The 12,709-nt window shown below is 44.5% G+C and overlaps 1 protein-coding gene across 1 annotated transcript in view; it reads right to left on the bottom strand.

The window, feature by feature from the left end:
- Positions 1 to 7,623: 7,623 nt before the first annotated feature.
- LOC133340115 (golgin subfamily A member 6-like protein 22) overlaps positions 7,624 to 12,709 on the bottom strand; it is a 39,697-nt gene continuing 34,611 nt past the window's right edge. The window contains exon 10 of the mRNA XM_061548173.1: positions 7,624 to 7,680. Within this exon, the coding sequence (XP_061404157.1) occupies positions 7,624 to 7,680 (57 nt within the window). The remainder of the gene's footprint in view (positions 7,681 to 12,709) is intronic.

The raw sequence follows: 12,709 nt of genomic DNA, 5'->3' as shown, positions 1-12,709 counted from the left end.
AATGAGTGGTCAAATATGTATTAATTAGGAGGATGAGTGATTCAAAAGTTTGCTAAATCCCCAGGCCATCCAACTTCAAACAAAATCTACTCGTTCCCAACAACATGGACAGACAAATCACGTGGGCTGAGATCTTGGATGAATATGAGGGTAAGTCCCAGATACCTGCATCACATGGATTATATGCGGAGGAGGAGACTCCTTGATGAATTACTTTTCGTAGACATGGCTTGGTGGTAATGGGAAGACGTAATGATCGAGTGTGGCAAAGAGGATGGGTTTATATTTGAGTTGTTGCCATCTTTGTTCAAACTGGGGTCTCAAGCTTATGTCATTTACGATCTCTCCGCCCCCGCCCCCTCTGTATATTTAAGGCCTCGTCACAGAGACGACCTCTCTCTTTCTGCCAATACGTGTTCTCTCTCTGCGTGTCTTTGTGATGTCTGTCTGCTTGTGTGTCTGTCTATAGTTTTCTGGTTAGATTTTTGTTGCTATTTATTTTATACCTGATGATGATTGCTTGTGTTGCAATCGAAACGTCGTAGTATGCTATTATTTAATTTATTATTTTATCTTTATACGTGACATAACCTAAAGAACCAAAGAATAATTCCTCCAGTCACGAAAGCTCCAAAATTGAGATTGCCGACAAAAACATGACTTGTAAAGTTTTACTGCCATGTGATGACTATTTTTCAATAGCAGGTCCTGTTGTGTGGTAAGCGGTAATTACTGGGATCTCAAAATTAGTTCTGTGAGACTCCATGTCCTTCGTTCTCTAATTAATAACTCGTACTTTGAATGCATTTTCTGTTCTTCATAGCCCGGGAGTCGGCGTGCCAGTCGACCACGTGGGGGGACGTTATGGATAAGGTGGACCCTTTCCCAGGCCAAAGTTACAAGAATCGCTCCCCAAAGGTGTGTATGGGTTCTAGATTTGAAGCTTTCGTGACTGCAAGGATTCATACTCTTAGTTATTTCGGTAAAGTCACGTAGGTATAAAATGAAATAAAAATAAATAAAAATAAAATAATAAAAATCACGACGTTTCGGAGGCAACACAAGTCTCCGTCCCAGGTGGGACCGTCACAGCTGAATTTGCTGTATCAAGTGAGGCAGGGATTCCAAGATGCAAGTTCTTAAATACAAGTTAAGGAGGGAGGAGGGGGGAGGAGCTTATCAGAATGTGGTAGCCAATGAATGGAACGTATTGGGAGGGGGGCGGGGCTAAAAGAGAGCACGATGTGTATGGGGTCTGTGGGGTTAAAACACACGACATTGTCTCGACAACGAGCACACCATGTCACCTCACCAGCACACCAAAATATCACGACACCAACTCTCCCCATCACCTTCTCATCACGCTACACGACCACCAATTCAATACACCATATTAGAGCCTCATCATTCCTCTATACCATCACAATACACCATCTCTCTAGAACATCCCACTACTTCTCCTCTCCATGTCACAACTCCATGTCCCAACACCATCACCGCATCTCTTCACCATCCCAGTCATGCAGGCACTTGAAGTGGCCATTTACCAATGAAGACAGAATGATATCAGGCAGTCACATGAATTATGTCTGTGAGTTGATTGGAAGTTGCCATTCCAGTTCCCCACTATGGGCGCTGCAGTGAAGTTTGTCCAGAGTATGGGCTTCAGATATTTATAATGGAACATTCTGTGAAAACTATTGCCGGTGATAATAATTGCCAACAATTGCTATGAAACCGTCACAATCGAGCAAAGTCTTGAGTGCATGCATGGGGTTTATGAGGATATATGAGGATGTGACATGAATTTTGATTCTATAGGAGTTGGGATATTTAGGGGTTAGTACTACACGTACAATGTGATACAAGTATTGATGGATAAGGCATTGTGTTAACATCAGGTGATAGTGTATATTCAAGTGTGTACTAAGCAAGTTTGAATGACTGAATGTGGATGGCTGCATCTGTACATACATGTGTGAGTATGTTTTTTTGTTTGGGTTTATGTGCACGTCCACGTTTGCGTGCCTGTGGGTATGAATGTTTTCTTGCATGTGCATGTCTGAATGTTCTTTTGCTTATCTTTGCTTGATCAGAGGATAATTGGGGAGTTGAAGGACGTCAGCGGGATGAAGCATCTCCAGGAAAAGAACCTTAGCAAAGAAAGATGCACCATGGAAGAGGAGCGCCTCTTTGAGGTGCAGCGCATTGCCAGGGCGAAGTGCCGCACAGATGAGAAGTACTTCCGAGACTATCTCCTCAAGAAGCGCCTCATTCAAGTGAAGTACTTCATTGATGAGAAGCATCATCTCGAGATGAAGTGTGCTGAGGAGAAGAATCTGGAGGAGGAGGAGAAGTGTCTCGCCAACGTGAAACGCGTCGAGGAGGAGAAGCGCCTTGAGCAGGAGCAGCGCCTTGCCAGCATTGCAACCATCACCACCACCGCTACCGCCGGCAACTCCACCCCCACCCCTGCCACCACCACCGCCACCACCACCACTGCCACCACTGCCACCGCCACCACCACCGCCACCACCACCCCCACTGCCACTGATGCTGTTGCCGCCACTGCCACAAAACCCGCCGCCACCACCACCGCCACCACCGCCACGACCGCCGTCACCACCGCCACCACAGCCACCACCGCCAATGCCACAACTGTCGCCACCGCATCCACCGCCACCACTGCCACTGACGCTGTTGCCACCACTGCCACAAAACCCTCCGCCACCACTGCCACCTCCACCACTGCCATCACCACCACCGCCGCCACCACCACCACCGCAGTAACCACCACCGCCGCCACCACCGCCGCCACCACCACCGCCACCACCACCGCCACCACCGCCGCCACCGACATCGCCGCCGCCACCACTACCACCGCCGCCACCACCACCACCGCCACCACCACTGCAACCACCACCGCCACCGCATCCACCTCTGACACTCCTGTACAGGGCCCGATTGCTCCAAGCTTTGGAGAAGAGGGCTTCCAAACAGAGAAGATGGATAAGAAGACAGAGGTGGAACAGGAAGAGGAGAAGGTGGAGGAAGAGGTTGAGGAGGAACAGGAGGAGGGAATGGAGAAGACAGAGAATGGAGAGAAGATGGTGGTGGAGGATGAAGAGGAGGAGATGGAGGACGAGACAAAGCAGGAGGTGGAGGAGGTGCAGGTGGTGGAGGTGGTGATGCAGGGAAAGAAGAGGAAGCGAGGGGGCCTTGCTCGCGTGGCGAGAGCGATCACCTCCCTCCTCCGCCGCGTGCTGCTTTGTGGTGGCATGTCCACCCAGAGCCACTCCTGTAAAGAATAAGGTTCAATACCATTGTTGTTGCTGGCACTTTAAACTTTGTGAAATAAACCCATGATGACACAACATAACGTTGAATTGCTTGCAAGTGTAATAAAGGACTCGTTCACTGGGTCTGTCTCCGTTGTCCTTTATTTGGGTTCTTTACACTTGTCCCACACGGCCCTCGCTCAGAGCCTCCCCGCTTAGCAGCTCGACAGCTGCCTTCGCTCACGTAGCCTTTCGCGCTCCTGCAGCTCCGCTGTGCAGTCCTCCGGCTGCTCTCACTGCAGCTCCACCGCTGCTCCCTGTTCCCCCGTGCTCGTCACCGCTGGCCGACGGTGCCGAGTCTTACTGTGTGTGGCGATCTCGCCACTCTCCAACCTCCGCACTGTGTGGCCTCACTCTGTCTCTATTCCCAACACTCTCCCGTTTCTTCCGGTATCTCTCCCTTAAGACCTCATCCCTCTCTCTCACGTGACCTAACTCCTCCCCCCGTGACGTCATATCCGCGAGGCCGTTTATGCCCGCATTACACAAGTATACTACTGTTTGTATGTACATGGATCTGTACTTTTGTGTATGTCCACTCGTGTGTGGGTGTGTGTACATGGGAGTGTATATGTGTACTCGTGTATGATTATGCATTGGAACAAACAAATTGTTTTTATATTGTGTCGTACAAATAATTTAGGGGAAACGTGGTAGGAATGCGCCACCTCAACAGGGAACTACAGGGATGAGACTCCCCGCTCGTGGTGCTAAATGAATGAAAACAGCGCCACTGAGCAGACAGAGCCCCGCCCCTACAGCTCGTGAGTGTAACGTAGTGAGTGTGACCAGCGAACTGCCACGATGCTGCCAGGTAAGGGTAAACTTGTGTGATGGAGATGCTTCACCTGAAACTCGCCTCCACACGTGTTCGCTATGAACATTGTAACAATAAGGGACGATCAGTCATCTTTAACATAGCAGGTCTTTATTGTTCTGCAAGTATATTAACGTTAAAACTCGTAGAAACACATGCACACTCGTGTGTGAATGTACAACGCTGTATATACAGTCGTGTTTGGATGCACACTCGTGTGTGTATGTCTACTCGTCCGTGTTTTTTTTAAAGGAAAACTATGGTAGCAATAACGTACGATTAGTCATTTTTAAAAACAAATCAGGTCTTTATTAATCTGCAAGAAAACTCACGTTAATACTCGTATCGAAATCTTTATTAATACGCAGGCTCAAACAGGAAAGGAACTAGGCAAATTATTTCCCAATAGGAATTTAACAGTTAAAAGATATTCTTGAAATCAAACACGTAAACGTCGATTTCCCCTTTGACGTCCTTTTCGACTGAAGCCATTCGTCCAAAGTATAAAATTGTTGTCATTCTGAAATAAGTGAACACTTCTGGAACTTTAAAGGAAGACATTCATCTGAACACATTATAGAGTATTCACAACATCACTCTAGCTTGAAGTCCTAGAAATCACCGAAAAATATATATATAAGCGACACGAATATGACTCTCCAGCCACTCCACTATATCAAGCCATCTATCAGGATGCAACTGCATGGGGTCGAAAGAGGAATTTCGTTGAGGACTCATGACAACATTTTTACTCTTTGTTTGATGATGCCTGTGAAGTGTTGCTGACCGTGAAAATGCTTCCAACACATAGAGCAATCAAACGGTTTTGTTAAAAGAATTACACCAGTTTGTAGTGCTGGAAATCACTGATATAATCAATTGCACCTAATAAATTGATCTAACAGAGACACAAACGTGCACATTCCAGGAATTTACCAGAAGTACTCAATACTTTGATTATCCAGCCACTCCAGCAGCCATTTCTCATTATCAACCTGCATGGGGTCGAAATAGGAATTGTCGTCAGGGCTCAGTACATCCACTACATCCACGCATCTCTCAGGATCCACCTGCATAGGTTCGAAAGATGCATTTTTTTAGGACTCATTGCAGCACTCTGTATTTCTCCTTTTGATTTCACTTTCATTGCGGATCTTCTCATGCTTGTGTCGGGGTGATGACCGTGTCCTCTCCAACGGAGAACAATTGAATGGCTTCTCGCCCGTGTGTGTTTTCTGGTGACGAAGATTTGATTTCCGTGAAAATGGCTTCCCACACAGAGAGCAATTGAACGCCTTCTCGCCCGTGTGTGTTTTTTGGTGAGTGTGAAGATCTGCTTTACGGGCAAATGCCTTCACACAGAGCAATTGAATGGCTTCTCACCCGTGTGTTTTTTGGTGATTGCGAAGAGTTGATGAATCTGCAAATGACTTCCCACACACAGAGCAATTGAATGGCTTCTCACCTGAGTGTGTTTTCTGGTGATTGCGAAGAGTTGATGAATCTGCAAATGCCTTCCCACACACAGAGCAATTGAATGGCTTCTCGCCCGTGTGTGTTTTTTGGTGACTTTGAAGAATTGTTTTCCATGCAAATGCCTTCCCACACACAGAACAATGGAATGGCTTCTCGCCCGTATGTGTTTTCTGGTGTCTGTTAAGAGTTGATTTCCGCGAAAACGCCTTCCCACACACGGAGCAATTGAAAGGCTGCTCACCCGTGTGTGCGTGGCGCTGCGGAGAGTTGTTCTGCTCCATGTGACTGATTCTTCAGAGCAGAGTAACAGTCGCGGGTGTTGTTGATTATTAAAGGCAAACTCTAAGCTGTGTGGATGTCTGGCTCAAATCGCCAATATGCAAATTCTTACCAACGTCTAACTGAGACACAGTAACGTCTCGTAAGTGTTGATGCACGGCGTATCGATGACCCTGGAACCCGTCTGAAGAGATCACCACGAATTCTCCCGAAGCGAAGTCGCCAACCAGTCGCCAAGCAATCGTGCTCACCAGGCTGGGTCTCGTGGAAGAAGGTTTATCTGCAGAGCGAGGAGTCGAGCGTCTATCCTCAGCAAAATCCCTCTCGAAATAACCTTGAGGTCTGATTTTAAGCCCCTTATAACTTCGCTCTCGCATTCAAATCCTTTATTCTCAACTTGGCCTATCATGGACTTTGCATTCAATTGTTAATTTTTACATTAACAATCTGCATATCTAGCAACATAATACATATCACTGCATAATTGTACACCTCCGTTTGAATAAGGATGTGCATCTCCATGCATAATTCCGTGCTTCGTGTTAATTTTCTAATATTCACCCCCCAATGTCCTCTAAACTGCTGCAAGTTTAGAGGATGATAAAGTGACATACAGTCTGAAGTATCCAAATTGGTGATCTCGAGCTTGATTTGGAATAAGATGTGCAAGTTTATACTGTACTGACTTTGTTTTATAAATATATTTAAGGACAATCGTGTTGAGCGGGGTGCTTCTAGAAAACGAGTGTTTTATATTATAATTCCTGCCGTGAACTTTGAATGATCATCTGAATGGTTTAGCTTGTAAGCATGGTTTATCATAGTGCCCATATTAAAGGTTTTTTGGGTTAGATCGCTTAAATATATAAATGTGTCGTTAAAACCCGACACCACCCGACACAGCCAACTACTACGGATTGTCACGTAAACAGAACATGCAGATTTGTCACTAGTACAGCACACTGGTGTGTTGGAGAGCCAAGCCACAACATTTACAATCTGAGCACGACGTTTCGTCTGTAATTAAAACTAGCCTCATCAGTCGACAGCCAGATTTGGGAAGTCTCACTGTTTCGTTCCTTATATAGAAGCATAGATGTGTTGACCACGCAGCTGCGCTCTTGCACAATGTGGGGGATGGGGGGGATTACTGAGGAAATGTACATTACGCGTGTGCATTATGCGAGCCCTTTGAACTTGTCCTTCCTGTCTATTCTGTTTATTAAAATAATTTGCTAATATTTAACCTGTGAAAATAATCACAAAACGTTGTTATCCTGTTACACTGCTGTGTGTATGAACATGCTCAGTGTAGTGGTAGTGTAGTGGTAGTGTAGTGGTAGTGTAGTGGTAGTGTAGTGGTATAGTAGTGGTAGTTTAGTGTTAGTGTAATGGTAGTGTAGTGGTAGTGTAGTGGTATAGTAGTGGTAGTGCAGTAGTAGTGTAGTGGTAGTGTAGTGGTAGTGTAGTGGTAGTGCAGTGGTAGTGTAGTGGTAGTGCAGTGGTAGTGCAGTGGTAGTGCAGTGGTAGTGCAGTGGTAGTGTAGTGGTTAGCACGCAGCTCAATTCTCGCTCACGTTAAATTCTTGCTCAACATCAGCGACGATTACCTGATCCGGTCCTGGGCCTCAAGGAGGCTGCCTTTGACACCTCCCTATGGTGGAAAGGAGCCAGGAGGCGCCGTCTCGCTTCCTCTCCCCTGACGACGACGGTGTCAGGCCGGCGGTGGCCCACGACGCTCGGTGTCGAGCTTCACCTTGAAGTCGGCTTTCTAGGGAATGTGGCCCAACAGTGGGTGGCAGACAATGTCACGTAAGGCTACAAGTGCCTTCAGGGTGTGCGAGTGTTAGGGAACGCGTAGGCTCAGGTGTGAATGTCGGGATGAAAGGGTCATCCTGTGGTGTATCGCCTGCGCATTGGATGGTCCCAGAGATATGCTGGGTGGGTGATCTAAAATATTCAAAACAAACCAACCCCTCTTGAAATGCCTTAAGTTTTGGCTGATCAAAATTATAATAGTGGCGGCGATAAAGTGAGCCTGGACAAGTAGGCACGAACCAAAAGCGCCGCATTTATATCCCCGCTCTAACCCCACGGTCCTCCCGAGCTGCTACTTACAGCTGGAAGCTTTCAGGAATTCAACAGTTAAAAAATCAATACGTAAATGTCAAATAATCATACTCTGTATATATGCATATATTAATCAATTGAGAGGGCAGATCCAGCAGTGGATAGTGTGATTCTAATACGACCACAATGTGAGACTAGTGAACATAATGCAATTTAAATCCCGCAGCTCGCAGATCTGGTTCCATTATAGATACATACAAATTTTATGCATTCGAGCCCAGTGTGATTCAAACACAGGATATTCTGAAAGGCATATAATCAGCCTTAAATTTCGATTTAAAGCTTTCGTGACTGCAGGGATTCATCTTCTTGGTTCTTTCGGTAAAGTCACGTAGAAGGGGAATAATAAAATAATAAAAATAAACCATAATAAAATACAATTCTCACGACGTTTCGGCCACAACGCAAGCAGCCGTCCTCAGGTGAAGAACAGGTCTGTTGGAAAGACAGCGTCAAAATGAACACCACCAAGCTTGGCAGCGTATATTTAAGCTGCTTTAGGGGAGGAAGAGCGCCTTGACAAAGTAATTTGCATATCGAATGAAATGAGCATATATATGAAAATGCAGAAGTACACTCGTGTGTGTATGCGCACTAGTATGCATGTGCACCCGTGTGTGTATGTATGAAGCAGTGTATATGTACATTCGTGTATGTTTCTACAGCGCTGTGTATGCCGACTCGTGTGAAGGTGTGCGTACATGGGGGTGTATATGTGTACTCGTGTATGATTATGTATTGGAACAAACAAATTATTTTATATTGTGTCGTACAAAGAATTTAGAGGAAACGTGGTAGGAATGCGCCACCACAACAGGGAACTACAGCGATTAGACTCCCCGCTCGTGGTGCGAAATGAATGAAAACAGCGTAGAAACACATGCACACTCGTGTGTGAATGCACACCGCTGTATATACAGTCGTGTTTGGATGCACACTCGTGTGTGTATGTCTACTCGTCCGTGTTTTTTTAAAGGAAAACTATGGTAGCAATAACGTACGATCAGTCATCTTTAAAAACAGGTCTTTATTATTCTGCAAGAAAGCTCACGTTAATACTCGTATCGAAATCTTTATTAATACGCAGGCTCAAACAGGAAAGGAACTAGGCAAATTATTTCCCAATAGGAATTCAACAGTTAAAATATATTCTTAAAATCAAACACGTAAACGTCGATTTCCCCTTTGACGTCCTTTTCGACTGAAGCCATTCGTCCAAAGTATAAAATTGTTGTCATTCTGAAATCAGTGAACACTTCTGGAACTTTAAACGAAGACATTCATCTGAACACATTATAGAGCATTCACAACATCACTCTAGCTTGAAGTCCTAGAAATCACCGAAATATATATATGAGACACGAATACTCCACTACATCAAGCCATATCTCAGGATGCAACTGCATGGGGTCGAAAGAGGAATTTCGTTGAGGACTCATGACAACATTTTTACTCTTTGTTTGATGATGCATGTGAAGTGTTACTGACTGTGAAAATGCTTCCAACACACAGAGCAATCAAACGGTTTTGTTAAAATAATTACACTAGGTTGGAGTAGTGCTGGAAATCACTGATATAATCAATTGCACCTAATACATTGATCTAACAGAGAAACAAACGTGCACATTCCAGGACTTTAACAGAAGTTCTCAGTACTTTGATTATCCAGCCACTCCAGCAGCCATTTCTCATTATCAACCCGCATGGGGTCGAAATAGGAATTGTCGTCAGGGCTCAGTACATCCAGCCATCTCGCAGGATCCAACTGCATGGGGTCGAAATAGGAATTGTCGTCAGGACTCATTACATCCATGCATCTCTCAGGATCCACCTGCATAGGTTCGAAAGATGCATTTTTTTCAGGACTCATTGCAGCAATCTGTATTCTCCTTTTGATTTCACTTTCCTATCATTGCGGATCTTCTTATGCTTGTTTCGGGGTGATGACCGTGTCCTCTCCAACGGAGAACAATTGAATGGCTTATCGTCCGTGTGTGTTTCCTGGTGACGATGAAGATTTGATTTCCGTGAAAATGGCTTCCCACACAGAGAGCAATTGAACGGCTTCTCGCCCGTGTGTGTTTTTTGGTGAGTGTGAAGATCTGCTTTACGGGCAAATGCCTTCACACAAACAGAGCAATTGAATGGCTTCTCACCCGAGTGTGTTTTTTGGTGATTGCGGAGAGTTGATGAATCTGCAAATGCCTTCCCGCACACAGCGCAATTGAATGGCTTCTTACCCGTGTGTGCGTGCCGCTGTGGAAAGTTTTTCTGCTCCATGTGACTGATTTTTCAGAGCAGAGAAACTTCGTGGATGTCTGGCTCAAATCGCCAAAAAACAACTCTCACTAACGTCTAACCGAGTCACAGTAACGTCTCGGAAGTCGGAATACACACGCGATTACCAGTTTATCCACTAACAAAGACACTTACTTGTTGATGCACGGCGTATCGATGTCCCTGTAACCCGTCTGAAGAGATCGCCACGAACTCTCCCGAAGCGAAGTCGCCAAGCAGTCGCCAAGCAATCGTGCTCGCCAGGCTGGGTGTCGTGGAAGAAGGGTTATCTGCAGAGCGGGGAGTCGAGCCTCTATCCTCATCAAAATCCCTCTCGAAATGCCCTTGAGGTCTGATTTTAAGCCCTTTATAATTCTGCTCTAGCATCCAAATTCTTTGTTCTCGACTTGGCCTATTATGGAATTTGCATTCAATTGTTAATTTTACATTACCAATCCGCATATCTAGCAACATAATACGTATGTACATATCACTGAATAATTGTACACTTCCGTTTGAATACGGATGTGCATCTCTATGCATAATTCCATGATTCGTGGTTATTTGCTAATATTCACCCCCACAATGTCCTCTAAACTGCTGCAAGTTTAGAGGATGATAAAGTGACATACAGTCTGAAGTATCAAAATTGGTGATCTCGAGCTTGATTTGGAATAAGATGTGCAAGTTTATACTGTACTGACTTTGTTTTATAAATATATTTAAGTACAATCGTGTTGAGCGGGGTGTTTCTAGAAAACGAGTGTTTTATATTAAAAATTCTGCCATTTGTTCGCGTAGTCGAACGCAATCCCTTTGTACTTACACTGCTGTGTATGTCCACTCGTGTGTGGGTGTGTGTACATGAGAGTGTATGTGTACTCGTGTATGATTATGTATTGGAACAAACAAATTATTTTTATATTGTGTCGTACAAATAATTGAGGGGCAACGTGGTAGGAATGCGCCACCACAACAGGGAACTACAGCGATGAGACTCCCCGCTCGTGGTGCGAAATGAATGAAAACAGCGTAGAAACACATGCACACTCGTGTGTGAATGCACACCGCTGTATATACAGTCGTGTTTGGATGCACACTCGTGTGTGTATGTCTACTCGTCCGTGTTTTTTTAAAGGAAAACTATGGTAGCAATAACGTACGATCGGTCATCTTTAAAAACAGGTCTTTATTAATCTGCAAGAAAGTTCACGTTAATACTCGTATCGAAATCTTTATTAATACGCATGCTCAAACAGGAAAGGAACTATCTTCTTGGTTCTTTCGGTAAAGTCACGTAGAAGGGAAGTAATAAAATAATAAAAATAAAACATAATAAAACAATTCTCACGACGTTTCGGCCGTTGTGGCCGAAACGTCGTGAGAATTGTTTTATTATGTTTTATTTTTATTATTTTATTACTTCCCTTCTACGTGACTTTACCGAAAGAACCAAGAAGATGAATCCCTGCAGTCACGAAAGCTTTAAATCGAAAAGGAAAGGAACTAGGCAAATTTTTTCCCAATAGGAATTCAACAGTTAAAATATATTCTTAAAATTAAACACGTAAACGTCGATTTCCCTTTTGACGTCCTTTTCGACTGAAGCCATTCGTCCTAAGTATAAAGTTGTTGTCATTCTGAAATCCGTGAACACTTCTGGAACTTAAAGGAAGACATTCATCTGAACACATTATAGAGCATTCACAACATCACTCTAGCTTGAAGTCCTAGAAATCACCGAAAAATATATATGAGACACGAATACTCCACTACATCAAGCCATATCTCATGATGCAACTGCATGGGGTCGAAAGAGGAATTTCGTTGAGGACTCATGACAACATTTTTACTCTTTGTTTGATGATGCCTGTGAAGTGTTACTGACTGTGAAAATGCTTCCAACACACAGAGCAATCAAACGGTTTTGTTAAAATAATTACACTAGGTTGCAGTAGTGCTGGAAATCACTGATATTATCAATTGCACCTAATACATTGATCTAACAGAGAAACAAACGTGCACATTCCAGGACTTTAACAGAAGTTCTCAGTACTTTGATTATCCAGCCACTCCAGCAGCCATTTCTCATTATCAACCTGCATGGGGTCGAAATAGGAATTGTCGTCAGGACTCATTACATCCATGCATCTCTCAGGATCCACCTGCATAGGTTCGAAAGATGCATTTTTTTCAGGACTCATTGCAGCAATCTGTATTTCTCCTTTTGATTTCACTTTCCTATCATTGCGGATCTTCTTATGCTTGTTTCGGGGTGATGACCGTGTCCTCTCCAACGGAGAACAATTGAATGGCTTATCGTCCGTGTGTGTTTCCTGGTGACGATGAAGATTTGATTTCCGTGAAAATGGCTTCCCACACAGAGAGCAATT

Source organism: Lethenteron reissneri, unplaced genomic scaffold (assembly GCF_015708825.2).
Source record: "Lethenteron reissneri isolate LAM-NWPU_2019-01 unplaced genomic scaffold, ASM1570882v1 scaffold_77, whole genome shotgun sequence".
In the NCBI taxonomy this organism is placed as follows: Eukaryota; Metazoa; Chordata; class Hyperoartia; order Petromyzontiformes; family Petromyzontidae; genus Lethenteron; species Lethenteron reissneri.
The sequence above is the reverse complement of the archived record's forward strand: the minus strand, read 5'-3'. Positions and strand labels throughout refer to the sequence as shown.